At 46.6% G+C, this 17741-nt stretch overlaps 1 protein-coding gene across 7 annotated transcripts in view; it reads left to right on the top strand.

Moving 5' to 3' along the window:
* TTLL5 (tubulin tyrosine ligase like 5) overlaps positions 1-17741 on the top strand; it is a 1306640-nt gene that overhangs the window by 1254426 nt on the left and 34473 nt on the right. For all 7 annotated transcript variants that reach the window (XM_085626706.1, XM_085626705.1, XM_085626700.1 and 4 more), the window contains one exon: positions 100-185. In XM_085626706.1, coding sequence (XP_085482832.1) covers positions 100-185 — 86 coding nt within the window. The remainder of the gene's footprint in view (positions 1-99; positions 186-17741) is intronic.

Here is a 17741-nt window from a genome sequence, read left to right as displayed (position 1 = left end):
GAAGGTAGTGAGGGTGGAGATGTATTAATTTGCCAGCTTTATGCTGTGTGGCAATGTGATTTCTGTGACAACTCCGTAATTTGGCATTGTCTTCATTAGAGCCTGCAGTGGAGACAGCCGGCCTGATCTATTCCCAAACAGCCTGAGAAGCACAGTGTCAGCAGAGACCATCAACAACAACTCAGGTACGTGTACAGTTTACACTGAACACAACATTTCTCTGAATGGTGGTGGCGCCACCAAAGCAGCTCAAAGTAAGACAATCCTGGATACTAAACCAGAGGTCATAATGAGCTCAGTGAAAGCTCAGTGAGTAAGAATGCTTCTGATGGATACATCTGCCAGTGGATTCCTCACCTTGTGAATATCCCTGCGCTAGCAACATTCGGAAACTTTTGTAGCAGTCCACGCCGATGAGGTCGAAGACGACGTCACAGAGGAACGGCACCGCTTGCGACTCCGCTGACGTCACCGGCTCCATAAGAAGACCTCGTCGGCGTGATGACGTCAGTTCCGCCCCTTTTTTCCGTGCCTTCGAGGCACACGGACGGACTGACAGCAACTGATTTCGGGAATCGCTGTTGTTAGCGTCGTTGATACTTTGTGTATTCTCGTTATTTTTTCTGTTCTCTTTCGAGGATGTCGACAAAAAAGTCTGGATTTAAGCCTTGCCGGGAGTGTGGCAAGCACATGTCCATCACAGATCCTCATGAGGACTGTGTGTGGTGTTTATCGTCGGACCACGACGTGGATGGCTGTACCAGCTGCCGCAAGATAAGCACGAAGGCTCTTAAGGAACGGGGGGCAAAACTCTTCATTGCAAAAATGAAGAAGGAGAAGAGAGGGAGAAGAAGATCGAGAACGAGGTCTAGATCAAAGTCGAGGTCGGCGTCGAAGTCGACTTCGGGACATACTTCTCGAGCCAAGAAACATAAGAAAAAGAGAAGGCACTCGTCTCGACATCTTTCAGATAAGAGCTCGGCGCCGAAGCCGAAGTCACCTACTCGGCGTCGGAAGGACTCTGTTTCTCCTTCTCCTGTGCCGGATTCGCTTGCTGGTCCTTCATCTCCAGTGGTCTCCTTGTCTCCGGCTTCACCGGTTCCAGCTCGGACTCCGACGCCGGTTCCATCTACGGCGCCGGTTCCGTCTCCGGCCCCGGAAGATCTTCAAGCCCCGGGTGAGCCTGCGACGCCGCTGATTCCACCGTCGGCGCCGGTTGGCCCGAGTCCGGTGAGGCCTGACCAGTACCCTGCATTCCCTGGACCAGGTCAGGACCCCTCGCATTACTTAAATGCGATGTATGGAGTGTTCGCTCGAGCCATGTACACCTCTGGTGCACCTGCGGGTCCGATGGGTCCAATGGCATTTAACTGGGGGGTGCCGCAAGTATATCCACAGGCCCCTTTCATACCGTTCTTTCCAACGACACCGTCTTGGAATCCTCCGGCTCCGAGGACGTCGACGCGGCTTCCATCCTCGCCGGCTCCGGCTCGACCTCGTTCGACGCCGATGGCTCCGGCAGATCCACGCTCGACGCCGGCACCGGCGCCATCGGATTCGAATACGGCGCCGCCGACGTCGCTGATTCGGATTCGTTCCAGAAGGGAGACTCAGAGGATTATTGAAGAGCAGAGGTACCTTCAGGAATAAGCGGAAGAGGGAGAATTGGTGGAGTCAGATGAAGTATTCGAAGAGCTTAAAGAAGCTAGTGGGTTGGATCTGTCTCCTGAGTGGGAGATTACTCCACCGTCAGATGAACCCTCTAAGGACGTTGCTCCCTACCATTCGGTTATCAGGAAGGCTGCGGAGCTGCTTGATCTCCAGTTACCAACTACGGAGTTTAAGTCGAACATTTTAACTGAGGTACTACATTCTCCCACGGCGGTTTCAGAGCCTTTGCTTCCCTTTAATGAGGCCATTGTGGAACCTGTGTTAGAGGTGTGGCGCAAGCCCTTTTCTGCTCCTGTGGTCTCTAAGACGATTGCGAGGAGATATAGAGCAGCCCCAGGGGACCCTGAATTTTTAACGTCACATCCTTCACCTGAGAGCCTGGTAATTCAGGCAGCTTGTTCGGGAAAGTCTAAGGGGGCTTTCCCTCAGGTTCCTGGGGACAGAGAGGCTAAAAGGCTAGACCAGGCAGCAAAGAAAGTATTTTCATCAGCCAGCATGGCCTTGAAATCAACAAACGCTACTTGTCTTTTGGGATGCTATGTGCACGCGCTTATGGATTCGGCTAAGAAACTGGCGCCAAAACCGCCTGAGGAGGATAGGACTGGGTTTAATGACATCTTGGCTGATACTCAGGCGGCAGCACGTCAGGTGATCCAAAGTGGGCTGGACACTGCAGATTCTGTTGCAAGGATCATGGGGTCTTCTGTCGCAACCAGAAGGAGTCCTTGGTTAAGATCTTCAGAGTTCTCACAGGATGTGCAATCGACTCTATTGGACCTGCCATTTGATGGATCTGGCCTGTTTGGCAAGAAGGCAGATGCTGCTCTGGAGCGATTCAAAGACAGCAAGGCGACAGCTAAATCTCTGGGCCTGCAGTCTCAGTCGAGGGGGTCTTTTAAAAGATATAGAGGGTTCGGAAGGACATCTTTTCGAACCTATAGGCAGACCCAGCAGCAGCAGCAGCAGCAAGGTTCCTCGTCTAGAGGTTACAGTGGAAGAATCAGGGGTCGCTCACGTGGCCGTCAGCTCTCCTCCTCCTCTTCCTCCTCCTCAGCCCCTCCCACCACCGCAAAGCAGCCCTAGATCCGCCATTCCGGATCATGCTGGTCCTGTGGGGGGCCGGCTTACCCATTTTCTGCAAGATTGGGAGTCTGTAACTACAGATCTCTGGGTTCTGGATCTTGTAGAAAATGGGTACGCCCTTCCCTTTCGGGAGTTCCCTCCGAATTACCCTCCTTGTCAAGGTGCTTGCTCGGAGGACCGCCGTCTTCTCCTACAGGAGGAAGTCCTGAAGCTGTTTCAAAAAGGTGCGATAGAGGTGGTTCCAGAGCAGGAGAGGGGTCGGGGATGCTACTCCCGGTATTTCCTGATTCCCAAAAAGGACGGCAAATTGCGTCCGATACTGGACCTCAGAATCTTGAACTTTTACCTGAAACAGGAGAAATTCAAGATGCTCACCCTTGCGCAGGTTCTTCAAGCGCTGAATCAGGAGGAGTGGATGGTGTCGCTCGACTTGCAGGATGCGTATTTTCACATCCCCATCCTGAAGTCGCACAGGAAGTATCTCCGGTTTACGGTAGGGTCGCAACATTATCAGTTTGCGGTCCTTCCGTTTGGTCTTACTTCGGCACCTCGAGTCTTCACGAAGGTGATGGCAGTGGTGGCAGCTGATCTCAGAAGGTCGGGGGTCTCGGTTTTCCCTTATTTGGACGACTGGCTGATCAAGGCGGAGTCGCCGGAGAAGGTGCTGCGTCATCTGCAGGATACAACTCAGCTGTTGTACAAATTGGGTTTTTCGATAAACGTGCCCAAGTCTCACCTGGTGCCCTCTCAGCGCAACCTGTTCATAGGTGCGGTACTGGACACTACTGTTTGTCGAGCATTCCCTCCTCCTTTAAGGATTCTCGACATACAGGAAATGATTCCTTTATTTTACAACGGAGCGGTCGTTCCAGTTCTGAAGGTCCTTCGCCTGCTCGGTCTGTTCGCCTCCTGCATCCTGTTGGTCAACCATGCATGCTGTGAGGATCTCCAGAGAAGCTGCAGCGGATCTATCTTGGTGGAGCGTGGAGGGCAATCTGTCCCAAGGAAAGCCCTTCCATCTACCTCCATCGGTGGCCACAGTGATAACAGATGCATCCACTTTAGGGTGGGGTGCTCATCTGGGGGATCTGGAGTTCAAGGGTCTTTGGTCTCCAGAGGAAAGGTTGCTTCACATCAACCTTCTGGAGTTACGGGCGATACGTTTGGTGCTCAAGGCCTTCCTCCCTTCCCTTCGCGGTCAGTCTGTTCAAGTCCTGACGGACAACACTACCGCGATGTGGTATATAAACAAACAGGGAGGAGTGGGGTCTCTTTGTCTCTGCAGAGAGGCCCTGCGTCTATGGTCCTGGGCTCAGGACCATCAGATTTGTCTGATGGCAAATCATCTGGCCGGGGTTCTGAACGTACGTGCGGACAGTCTCAGTCGGCAGTTCTCCGCCGACCACGAGTGGAGGCTTCATTCAGAGGTAGTTCGTCATGTCTTTCGGATGTGGGGAACTCCTCGGGTGGACCTGTTCGCCACTCACGAGAATGCTCACTGCCCGTCATTCTGCAGTCTCCAGTATCCGATGCAGGGAGCATTGGGGGACGCGTTTCAGTTGAGTTGGGGCTCACGACTCCTTTACGTGTTTCCTCCCATACCCTTGATTCCTCGGGTTCTGAGGAAGATTCGCCAGGACCGAGCCCAAGTTATTTTGGTCGCCCCGGATTCGCCAAGAAGGGTGTGGTATACAGATCTTCTCCACCTCTCCTCGTGCCCTCCGCTCCGTCTCCCTCTGAGGGCAGACCTCCTCTCGCAATCGGAGGGGCAGGTTCTACACCCCCACCTCCAGAGCTTACACCTTCATGCCTGGAGATTGAACGGGGCAACCTGAATTCTTTCTCTCTCCCGCCAGATGTGGTGGATGTTATTTTATCGGCCAGGCGACACTCCACCAAATCTATATATTCATATAGGTGGTCTAAATTTGTGCTTTGGTGTGGAGAGAGGTCCATTGATCCCTTGAAGGCTCGTCTATCTAACATTCTACAGTTTGCCCTTTCTCTTGCTCAGCAAGGCTTTGCTGTGGCTACTGTGAAAGGATATTTATCGGCTTTGTCGGCTTTCCTTTGTTTGCCGGATCAGCCGTCATTATTCAAATCACCTATTGTTCTTCGTTTTATAAAGGGCCATACAAACAAGTTTCCTCCAACTCCTTTTATTATGCCTCAATGGGATTTAAACCTTGTATTAACTTATCTTATGGGTTCTCCCTTCGAGCCCTTACACAAATGTCCCTTGAGGCTGTTGTCCTTTAAGACAGTATTCCTCATTGCAATCACCTCGGCAAGGAGGGTAAGTGAGCTTCAAGCTCTAAGTTCAAAACCCCCATTCTTGACTGTTCATGCTGAACGAATGGTACTCAGGACCAGGGCTGCGTTTTTGCCTAAGGTGGTAACTCCCTTCCATCTGGGGCAGTCCGTTACCCTTCCTTCCTTCTATCCTCCCCCTCAACCTTCCAAGGAGGAGGAGCGGCTTCACCGCTTGGACCCTAAGAGGGCGGTGAGCTTCTACCTGGACAGGACAAAGGACTTTAGGGTTGATGACCAGCTCTTCGTGGGCTTTGCTGGCTGCAGGAAAGGTCGAGCAGTGCACAAGCGCACCCTTTCCGGTGGATTGTCTTGTGCATCAAGATTTGCTACTCCCTGGCTGGTAAGGAACCTCCGGAGGGTTTGAGAGCTCATTCCACTAGAGCAAAGTCTTCCACGTCTGCTTTGTCTAGGGGTGTTCCTGTGGAGGACATTTGTAGGGCGGCAACTTGGGCCTCCCTCCACACCTTCGCAAAACATTATTGCTTGGACACCGAGGTGAGGAGGGACGGACACTTTGCTCGATCCGTCCTTCAGGACTTTCTGGTATAGAAGGGTGGACACCCTCCTCCAGGAGTGGGGACTGCTGTGGAATCTATTCACAAGGTGAGGAATCCACTGGCAGATGTATCCATCAGAAGAACAAGTTACTTACCTTCGGTAACGCTTTTTCTGGTGGATACAGTATCTGCCTGTGGATTCCTCACTGACCCACCCGCCTCCCCGTTGTCCATCCTTCTATACCTAAGGTTCTATTAATAATGTTTTAGTCTACTATTCTGATGATGGTATTTCAAAATGTATATGTTACTGTCAAAGGCATTGTGTCTTTCTTTTGCCTTTCTATTTATTCTCCACACTATGTGTGTTGATCTGCATATTGTGTACTGTGTATACTGTGTATATATTGCTGTCAGTCCGTCCGTGTGCCTCGAAGGCACGGAAAAAAGGGGCGGAACTGATGTCATCACGCCGACGAGGTCTTCTTTTGGAGCCGGTGACGTCAGCGGAGTCGCGAGCGGTGCCGTTCCTCTGTGACGTCGTCTTCGACCTTATCGGCGTGGACTTCTACAAAAGTTTCCGAATGTTGCTGGCGCAGGGATATTCACAAGGTGAGGAATCCACAGGCAGATACTGTATCCACCAGAAAAAGCGTTACCGAAGGTAAGTAACTTGTTCTTTTTGGAGCTTCATGTTCAATGGCCTTTATATGTTTCAGGAATGTCCTCCTGAGAGCAAGTGAAACCTACAATATGTCTTTGAATCATCCTTTCTAACTCACTAGCTGGTGTTGTTACTTACCTTGCAGCCTTGGAATTTCATTCTTCAGATAGGGCGTGAAATGGTGAGCTGGACGGCATTTATGAACCATGGTCATCAGTGTATTTCATACAAGCCACTGTTTGCTATTTTTCTTAGATTGCTGTCATGATCCTCATCCTGCAGTAGCCTGGTTGAATTTATGAACTTTTTGCACATTCAACATTCGCAACCCCCGTCAGAGTTAGTATGGAATAAATATCTTTTGCAACTGTCTTCATGAATTGAAACATATTGTTAAAAAAAAAGCACTTTAAATGAAATAATACCAATCATTTATATAAGATGGTATACATAGGTGCCTGGTCAGCAATGTTGAGGCCAGCGTTTCATGTTCTGTTTTCCATAGTGATGTGAATAATTCCAGCATTCGACAAAAACTTTACAGTTCACTCCCGGTATTTTATTTACTTAAAAGGCTTGAGAATACAAAGAAAAAACAATGCATTGTAGAGTGCTTAAAACTATCTAGAACAACGCACTCAGAGAATTGCTCTGGAGTAATACCTACATTTTCCTGAAGTTACTTGCTCAGACTTACTGAGAGTTATGGTTCTGATAATAGCCAGACAAAATCAAAGAGGGCCCTACTGTTAATAGTTTCCACTTACTCAACACCTCTGCTATTGTTAATAAGCCACACTCTGAGCACAGCTCCTGATGATACCCAGGTGAACCCGGAGGACTACTCCAGATCATACCCAAACTTGCTGACAGCTCTCTTCCTGATAATTCACAGACCAACCCATGGCTGATCAGAACCAGACCCACTAGTTGAGTTGCTTCTCTTAAAACTCTTTTTTATCTACAAGCGATCTCTAGTGAGGAGTTAAGTATTGACTATACTTGCTCTCACACGGAACACACTGTGCTTCTTTAAAAAAAAAAAAACAGATAAATAAGCATGTTTCTTTAGATTAAAAATATAATTTTGGCAGCCTACTTCAAAAGTAGGTTGGCCAGATTGAATTTATTTTCTTTCAAACAAACGAATTTTCATTGAAGAAAGTCTCTAATGTAATCCAAGTGATAGGAGACGCTTTCACAAACCCTTTAATATGGAGAAATGAAAGAAAACATGGCCAACAAAGCAAGATATACCCTGGCCTACTTGATCTAGAAAAGACCACTCTTTTAAGAAATTCACACCAACAGTATCCCCTCATGGTGTCAAATGCTCTAGTTCTTTTGATGAAATCCTATTTAGAATAGAATCAAATTCCTTATTCTTTCTATTGGGTAGAAGCATGGTGGCTTATGACCACAACGGAGATTCTTGTGTAACCGAACTCGGCTGAAATGTAACAAAATTTCTGATGGATACATCTGCCTGCGGATTCCTCACCTTTTGATTCCTCACCTTTTGAAATACCCTGGCGCCAGCATTACACGTAAATTATTTTCTTAGCTCTCCACGTGGCGTCCGATTGTATCAGGGAAATGTTGAACAGTACCTACGCATGCTGGTAGGTGGGGTTGATTGGCTCCGCGTCGGAAGAGATATGCACAATGCCCATATAGGTGGCAATCTGGCGAGCTAATATCAGTTCCTTTCTTCTTTGCAGAGCTACCTCGTTGACGTTATGACCTTTTTTGCCTTTTTGTTTACCTTTTTTCTGAGCTATTACTCCCAGTGTGCTACGGACATGTGCCCTACCAAGACTACCGGGTTTAAACCGTGCGTCGAATGTCGCAGACAGATGTCTGTATCTGATCCTCTCTTTGTCTGTCTTTGGTGCCTGGGGTCAGGCCATGACTTCAAGGACAGCGCCAAGTGCAAGTCGATGCATCACATGACGATTCGCATATGGACAATTCAGCTCCTGGTGGTGCGGCAAAAGAAGACCCTCGTCATTTCCGCAGCCAGTCTCGGAGCCGTTCCCGCGGTCGATCATACTCCTGCTCTAAGACTACTTCCTCTAAGTAGGGTTAGTACAGGAAGCACAAGAAGTCGAAGCGTTCTTCAGCTTCACCGTCTAAACTTCGTGCTTCTACGCCCGCTCCCCCACTCCATCTGCGGAGCCGGCATCTGGGCCCGCTCCATGCCACTTCGAGTTCCCCCGGGGCCAGAGCGACTACTGTCCAGTTAAAGAAATTTTCTGATGCCATGCACACCATCTTTTAGCCACCTGTTCTCTCTGGCATGACTTGTGACCCCATGGAGCCATGAGGATCCCCGACTGGGTTGCCACTGGTGGGTTCGATTCATTATGCCTTCCGAGCCGGCTGGTTCTGCACCCGGATCTGCCCTGATGCCACCACAAGTGACCATGCCCCCCTCGGCGCAGCTGGACGATAAAACCATGCACATTTCCGACTTCGAGTCTGCGCCACCCCAATGCTTTTCGATGTCGACACCTGCGCCTTCTATACCATACCCACCCTTGAATTTACCAACTATTGACAGGTTTTTCCTTACTGAGGGGGGTGATGAGGAAGAAGTGTATGGCCCTGTGGGGATGACCCTGACCAGGAAGAGAACTGACCTTGACTAGGAAGAGAACTGGTACTGGGTAACACCAGCAGTCTGGACACATCCCCAGACTCTGGCATGCTTTTCCCTCTGGGTCATGTTTTGGAGAAAGGCGCATCCTTCACAATCATGATGCATAGGGCAGAGGAGGTCCTTGACCTACAACTGCCAGTGGTCAAAGTCAAGACCAATGTTCTTGATGGAGGTGCTTCACCCAGGGGCGAGCTCTGAAGAGCCTTTGCTCTTCTTCAGTGAGGAGCCAAGCCGACAACTGGGTTTTCCAAATTGTGCAGCGGGGTTAAACCCTCCCATTTGTGGAAACCCCTCCCTCTATGCCACTGTCGCCAGAACAGCTGACGGAGGAACATCTCTTCTTGCTCAGTCAGTAAGAGCAGGCTCAGTTGGCCAAAGGATTAATTGAGAGGGTGCCAGAGCCAGAAATAGGACGTGATTGCTATTCCCATTTCTTTCTGGTGCTGAAAAAGAACATAGGAGACTTTGTCCTATATTAGATCTGTGCTCACTCAATGCCTTTCTGCAGAAAGAGAAATTCATAATGCTCACCTTGGCTCAGGATTTGTCTGTTCTGGACCCTGGAGAATTGATGGTAGTGTTGGGCTTGCCAGACAATTATTTTCACATCCCTATCCTGCAAGCCTTCAGGCATTACCTGAGGTTTGCGGTGGACCACGTACATTTCCAGTTCGATGTGCTCCCCTTAGGCCTTACCAGTGCCCCATGGGTGGTCACGAAAGTGATGACAGTGGTTGCAGCTCACCTTCAGTTGGCAGGGGTTCTTATCTTCTCCTACCTCGACGACTGGCTGCTGGAGGCGGAGTCGCCCCAGGCAGTAGTCACCCACCTCTAGTCTACGGCGAACCTCCAGCATTCGCTGGGATACACTGTTAACATGCCAAAATCACACCTGACTCTGTCCGAGATGCTCTCTTTCATTGGAGCTATTCTGGATACAGTGCAGGTCAGCGCCTATCATCTGGGGCGGAGAGTCCAGGACATTCTGGCTATGATCCTGATGTTTCAACCTCTGTCCTGGATTTCAGTGTGACTGACTCTAAGCCTGCTGGGCCTAATGACCTCCTGTATCCTGCCGGTGCAACACGCCCAATGACACGTGGGCCCTGCAACGGGACCTCTAGTCACAGTGGGTGCAGCATCATGGGAATCTCACAAACCTGGTCAAGATTTTGACGGAAACTGCAAAAGATCTGCTTTGGTAGCTATCGAACTGCAATTGGACCAGTGGCAGACCCTCTCCCTTCCCCACCCAGAACTGTCAGTGATGACTGTCCCTTCCTAGTTGGAGCGGCCACTTGGGAGAGGTGGAGATCTGAGGATTCTGGTTTCCAGTGGAGTCTCCGCAGCACATCAGCCTCATGGGCCAGAGGACAATTCACTTGGCATTGAAAACCTTCATCCATTCCATCAAGAGATGCTTGGTTCAGATGTTCACTGACAACAACACCGCCATGTGGTTCTGCAACAAACAGGGTAGACTGAGTTTGTGGACCCATTGCCAGGAGGCCCTGCACCTCTGGATCTGGCTAGAGCAAATGGACATCTTCAAGGCTGTGCAGCACCTGGCGGGATCTCTGAATGCCAGGGCAGACAAGCTCAGCTGCTGATGCCTTTGTGGATCACAATTGGTGTCTACATCCAGAGGTGGTACAAGGTCTTTTCAGAGAATGGGGAGAACCTTGGTCCTATCTGTTCACCATCACCGAGAAGGGCCTTGCCCAGGGCACCGTTAAAGGTCACCTTTCGGCCATATCAGCTTTTTTGCAGCTACAGGATCAGTCTTTATATTTTAAGTCACCCGCTGTGACTCGTTTTCTTAAGGGCTTGCAACATTTGTTTCCTCCTACCCCTTTCATCATGCGCCAATGAGATCTTAATTTGGTCCTAACATTCCTCATGGGCTTACCATTTTAGCCTCTGCATAGTTGTCCACTCAGGATACTCACTCTCACAACTGCATTTTTGGGGGCCATTACATTGGCCAAGAGGGTCACGTCCGCTGCACTGTCTGTTAGTTAACCCTCCGTACACCAGCTTTTACCCAAACAAACTGGTTCTTCAGACCTGGGCCTCTTTTTTGCCAAACGTAGTCACTCACTTTCATGTCGGCCAGTACATTATGCTGCCAACATTTTATGCTCCGCCTTATCCTTCTAAAGAGGAGGAGGGACTCTACCGCCCGCACCTGAAGAGAGCTTTCTCTTTCTACTTTGATTGAAGGAAAGATTATTGGGTGGACTGCCAGCTCTTCATTGCGCTCACTGAAGTGAAAAAGGGCAAGGCTGTGCAGATACTGACCATCTCTTGATGGCTTGTACACTGTATCATGATCTGCTACACATTAGCTAAGAAAGAGCCTCCTGAGGGCTCGTGGGCCCATTCCACCAGGGCCAAGGCCGCTTCTACTGCATTAGCATGTGGGGTACCTGTCCTGGACATCTGCCACTCTGCCACCTCTCTACACGAAGCACTGCTGCTTGGACAGTCAGGCCTGTCGGGATAGGCATGTTGCCCATTCAGTTCTTCAGGACTTCCTTGTTTGAGCCATTTGCAGACCGACCTCCGGGGAGGTATTGTTTGGGTATCTATTCTAAGGTGAGAAATTTGCAGTTAGAAGTCTCTATCAGAAAATCAAATTACTTACTGTTGGTTGCGCTTTTACTGATAGAGACTCTAACCGCAGATTCCTCATCGACCCTCCTATCCTCCCTGCACTGGTGAAGTAGGCTATTCTCCCTAACACTCAGTCTAATGTGGCTCTGAATTTTTGGTGCGGAAAAAGTCACAAAATTAACTGATGTCAGCGCGCCGCGGTGGCGTCTATATGGGCACCAGGCACTTCACTTCCAACACAGTCAATGTCACCTACTGGCTCAAGATTTTCTGGATCCAGTCTGACACCTGGAGAATATTCTAAGGTAAGTAATCTGCGCCTAGGTAAAGTCTTTACCAGAAAAAACGTTACAGAAGAAAAGTATCTTGTTCTTCGATCCGCTTCATTGGATCTCCATGGATAGTCATAAGCACTAAATAGAATCACAAGCCCACCCCCTAAAAAAGTGGTGGAAAGAAAGAAACAGTCATGCTTTCTCCAAAGAGGTTCCCCCAAGACGCCTGAGCCAGTTGGTTCCCAGCCCTTGAGTCACAGTCAAGACAATAGCCTTGCTTGATATTATGGATTCTGAGCAGATTTCAGCAATAGGGAATACCAACAGGGATGCAGTAGTTGCAACATTGCCTTTGGTAGAGTGAGCATCAATTAAAGTTGTGTTTGCTTTCTGATTTATGAATGTAATGAGGGATGTCCGATAACAATGTTGTGGGTTTCTCATCGGGGCTTTGTTTTTTTATAATCACATCTCCATTCTAGGGGCACTAGGTGCTTAAGGGGGTGTGGGCTGACAGAGGCAGTGTAGCCTGTTTCTCATGGGGGCATTGTCATCATTTCTGATTTCCGCTAGGGCTGCACAAGATTTGTCCCATTACCTGACGATTGGAATTTTAAAAATGCCTGGACCGCCACCCTGTGCAATGTCTTGCTTTTTCTAGTCCTTTGGCATCTGTCTCCAATTGTTAAATGTGCAGACCTGTAGAGGATTTCAGTTGCATGGCGAAGGCACGTTTCGCCTATATGATTAACAGGTCAGCACATTCAGAGTCTGCATTCCCTCGTTTAGGACGAGGTGCAAGACCCAAAAGGCAGGCCTCTGAAGTATTGAAGCATTCTCTGCCAGTAACATTCTTTATGACATCTTGGATAATGTCCAAAAGGAGGGAGTGAAGAGGTAATGCTCAAAAGAGTAATGGAGGTGGAACATCCTCCTCTAGTCAATGTATAAGAAACATCCTCAGACTGATGTACAACCGTGTCCTCCCAGACTACGCGTGTTTCCAACAGTGGTGGAAAGCACACTGCTTTGTTAAAATACCCTTCACCTACCAAAAGGACCCTTGGTGTCATGCTTCATCATAGGGGTCTTCCTGCCCCGCTGCAGGACGGGGCGTGCTACGACCTACAGCTATGCGGGAGCACTGTTCTTGAAAAACAAGACTATGTGTAGTGTAGGAATGTGAGTGGAAGGGTTAAGGAGTGAGTGAAAGAGTGATTATTATGAATTAAAAAATACCTGGCTCTATGTACTAAAAACTTTAATATTCCTTTGAGTTGGTATTGTTAGGTTGGAGGTACATTGCTATGATGAGCAGTCCCTCCTATGTCAACATGTTTCAAAGTCCTTCTCTGGCTTCTTCATCAGGACCAAAAGGATCCCTTCTACACTCACGATATATTACAAAGAAATGTAAAAAAGTATCAAAAAATTGTGTATCTACATGTAGTCACTACTGCGTGGTGAGCATGCCAAATAAACATGCATATTATACAATACCCCAATAGGTACACTACTTTATGAAAATCTGGAAGAAAAAACACAGCATTTAAAAGCATGACATACACATCATCCATCGTGATAGGTGGTGACCACTAAGGAAGGTGATATATTGTGATCTATTTCCCTTAACCTTATCAGTGATGCTAAGCCGGTGTCGTGTCCTGCTGGTAGAAGAAATAGACAATACAAAGACAAACATACACTGAAAATAAATCACACACTCTATGTCAAAGGACCGGAAATTGCGAGTCCAAGGTGATTAATATGGCCTATGATAATTCGCATTATTCAGATTAGCTTTTGTGCCATGAGAGAGAAAAAAATGATAATGCGGTAATGCACGTACTTGTTTTTAGAGGAGATATTATCCCATGAGCCTTAAAACGAGTGGGAAGGGTGCCTATAGTCACACACTGCGAATGAAAGAAATTAAGGGTAACGCTGCTAGTTATAATGTTCTGCCGATCGTGGTATGGTCATATTGTATCCAACAGGTGCTAAGCGGCTATGCCGTACTCACAACTCCAAGGTCACTGCCTCTCCTCGATCCAGTTCTTAAGTAGTGCGGTTAATTGGTAGAATTGCTGCCAAAATGATAATTAGTTAGGATACATTGCTAGACTGCTGACAAACCCCCTGGGCGTAGTTCCAACAAACTACTTACTGTCGGAGTTGTTGCCTGGCTGCGGGGCTAGGAAACGTGTGTCTTCCGTTGGATCGGCTCTCCGTTGACGACTAGACCGCTAACTTCATTAAAGGAAAGGAAGAATAAAACTACTTCCGGTTTTTCCAGAGAAGGAAAAAGAAGCCGCACTCTGTATTTAGATATGTGCTTCCCTTTGAAAAACTGCTAGGGGACAAAGTTGGCTATCTTTTGGAAAAGGAATACAGACAAGCTGTGAGGTTTGTATGCAATAACTAATACATTGTATACATCACTAGGGTATATGACGATACTGCCAATTCCACAAAGCAGAATAAATATTGGCTGCCAGGGGACAATTTACTGCACCACCTGTAGTTGTCACCAAAATGAAAGCAAAAGTTGCCCACCTCTAAAGACCAGCTACCAATTGGTCAAACATTGGAAACATTTGTACATAATCGGGAGGCAACACAAAGTAGAGTATAAAAAAGAAGTTTATCGAAGAAAAACATGACAAATAAATCCTTTGTGATTGTCTTTTTTATTCTTATTACTCATTAAAGTATACAAGGAAGCGCAGCCAACGCTTTTCGCCTAATCACAGGCTTCCTCAGAGCTGCAATTTAACATGCATCCATCGTACAAAATGTTAGAACTCACAACATAAGCACTTTTAGGATAGGTAAGTGATCTTGAGTAGAAGCGCAACTGTCCAATGACCAACATCCGGTTGGTGACAAATTTTCAGGATGGAGATTTCATGCATCAAACTATGATTTTACTCTTTTGATGTATATATTCATAGTGCCTGTCCTTGCATTGTTATGATTCTTTTACTGATAGCCATGTTTGCAAAGCTTACTGTGTTTGTCTTGTTTTTGAAACTTTTGCTGATGATATGTGTTAAGTCTCTAAAAAACAAACGAGTTGAATGTAATTGTTAAAAGTACTTAATATTTTTGATGTTTGTGTTTTGAATAAACCAATTTTTCATTTATTGTGTTGGGAGCGCTCCTAACTCCTAACATTTTGTACAACAGATGCATGTTAAATTATCTTTGATCTTATCGGTTGCTTTTTCTGTCATATGTACATTGTTGATATTAGTAAGTTTCTGTATAAACTAACTTGTGCATTCTTGCATAATACAGCCCCAAGGAAGCCTGTGACAAGGCGAAATTGGCTGCGCTTGCTTGTATACTTTGATGAAGGATAAGAACAAAAATGGCAATCACAAAAGATTTATTCGTCCCGTCATGCTTTCGACAAACGTCTTTGTTCATACTCTACTTTGTATTGCCTCTCTATTATGTACAAATAATTCCACAAAGTCAAAGTATGATTGAAGTCAACCTTTTCTAAGACCGCAAGTAGGCAGACCGTAACTCAGGCATCTGTCACAATTGATCTTGCGACCTATAGATCTTCACCTTGATAATTCCCTTGCAACACATTGCAGCAGAAGGGTTCAGGTAAATTGATTTTTGATTGGATTGGGAGAAGCTGACCTTGGACCAGTGAGTACTTCAAATGTTGAAAAAGGGGTGCAGCCTCCAGATCATAGAATTTTCCTCAGCCTCTTCCCACGCCATTCCAACTACCCACTGAAATACATAAAGGCAGGATTGTACAGAGATAAATCTGTGGAATAGGAAAATATATGCAAAGGTTGGTAGTTGAGACCGATTATAAGATCTCAGGGAACTTGGCAAATATATGAGAATTGAAAAGTGCAGGCTGTCTTATTTAGCACATATTCTTGAAGTGCTGGAAAAGGGGAACTAGATAGGTTCTCTGAGCAATTTTACTAGCACAGAGAGTACCAGCATATTGCAGTACAAAGCAATCACTTTCTATTCATGGTATTTTCTTTTAGTCATGTGTCTGCCACCCAAGTTTTCACTGATGTGCTGACAAAAAGCCAGTTGCAGTTACACATATGCGCATGTAGTGAATGCATGCATATCCTTACTTGAATTCTTGGCTCCTGAAAGAAGTCTTGCTGGAAAAGGTGTTACGATAACAAGTGTATTGCTGCACAAAACATTTCATGCTGGACCCCTCTGGAATTCAGTGGATAACCGTCTCTGGAAGTGATAGATTTCACGGTGTCCTGCCTTCTTTTTTAACCTCCAGCAGACCAGCGGAATTTGTCCCATCTGTGTTCATTAAGGACTCCATGTTGGCGACATCAAAGATATTTGGTGAGTCTTCTAACCAAGAGGCAGAATGATTGCCCTGGCATGGAGGATGCCAGATGAAACTCTGTTGAGAATTTTAATCTCCTGAATTGTCAGATCGGCACTGGCAAATGACTCCCTTATGGTATGGAGAGCATATTTGAAGAATCTAATGTTGATTGTCACAATGAAAGTCCACCTCAATTTGTTGGACCTCAGGTTAATCAAATTGACATAGTCAGTGTGTCCCACTCAAACACTGAGACAGTCATCATCTTGGAGCTGTTCAAGGAAGCAAAGATGCTATGGCTGTGGACAATATTGAAAGGCATGTATAATCCTATGGTTCATTTGACAGAACAGAGCAATGTTCCAATGATTACTCCTAGGAGGCTTCATACATTATCTCAGGAATGGAGGCTTCAAGCAAATGTGATCTTAAATCTCCTCGGCATGTGTTGGTATCCATTAGTGGATCTTTTTGTGACTCACCAGAAGAGAGTGCCCCATGTCTTGCTCTCATGAGTGCCCAATGAGGAGTGCTCTAAGAATGCAAATCTGAGCCTTGGATGTTCAATCTAATGTATGCCTTCTGCCTTTTTCAATTATATACATGGTCTTAGATAGCTTTCTGAAATCCCGCACATTATTGTTTCCCGTGGCTCTGAATGGGTCCAGATTTGGTCATGAAGGGTGTTTTAGGCATACGTACTCTGCAAGGGTGAAGTTGTTCTGGCTACCGGTGTTTCCCTTTCTTTTGTCTCAGAAGAGGGCAGTTGTTGAACCTAACTCTCAGCAGCCTATGGATTCATTCTGGGCATCTGAAAGGTTGATATTGCTAACTAAGGTTTATCAGAGAACATTACGAATGATAACTTCCTTTATATAGCATTCATACCACACTTCTGTTTTTTCTAACCACTGTAAATAACTTGAGTTACTATTGCCCAATTTAATGGAACCGGATTTCTGATCTCAAAAGCATAGAATTCTGAGTTGGCCTTGTCAGGATGAAAACTTGTGACTTGTAACATCAGCAAAAGCATATACCTCAAAGAGTCTTCTTTGCGGCTTAATATGCAGATGCAGGCGACTGGCGACAAGACATTTGTATGCAGATGGATAAGGTGCTGCTGATAGTGTAGTCAGAGGCACTTAGATAAATAAAATCCCCCCTCTATCTTGCTTTCTTCGTAACTTAACCAACAATGAATTTCATGTCACCACATTGTGTTTTTTGAGGAAGCCTGATGAGATTCATGCAGTTTCCCTGTTTCGGAAAGGAATGGTGAATATACTTTCTCCAGTGCCAGGTGTCACAGCTTAGTGGGTTCTCAACTAGGGTTGTGCACATTTGGTGGCTTCTGTATGTTAGTAGTTGCCTAGGTGTGGTGTAAAGTACTAGGCTTTGGGTCATCCAGGTGGTAGTATTTTCTCATATTCTTTGTTTTCTTAGGACAAAATATTCTTTATAATAAATCAGGTTTTTTTTCTCCCAGAGATGATAAAGAAATTTCACTTTACCAATCTATTTAGTTGCCAGTTTTCTCCTTCCTGAATACATATACAGCGTGGGTTTGACTGCTATACTTTTTTAAATAGACTTCTAGAGCGCTGCTAACAGTAAAAAG

Source organism: Triturus cristatus, chromosome 9 (genome assembly GCF_964204655.1).
Source record: "Triturus cristatus chromosome 9, aTriCri1.1, whole genome shotgun sequence".
In the NCBI taxonomy this organism is placed as follows: Eukaryota; Metazoa; Chordata; class Amphibia; order Caudata; family Salamandridae; genus Triturus; species Triturus cristatus.
This window is presented reverse-complemented; position numbering and strand designations above follow the sequence as displayed.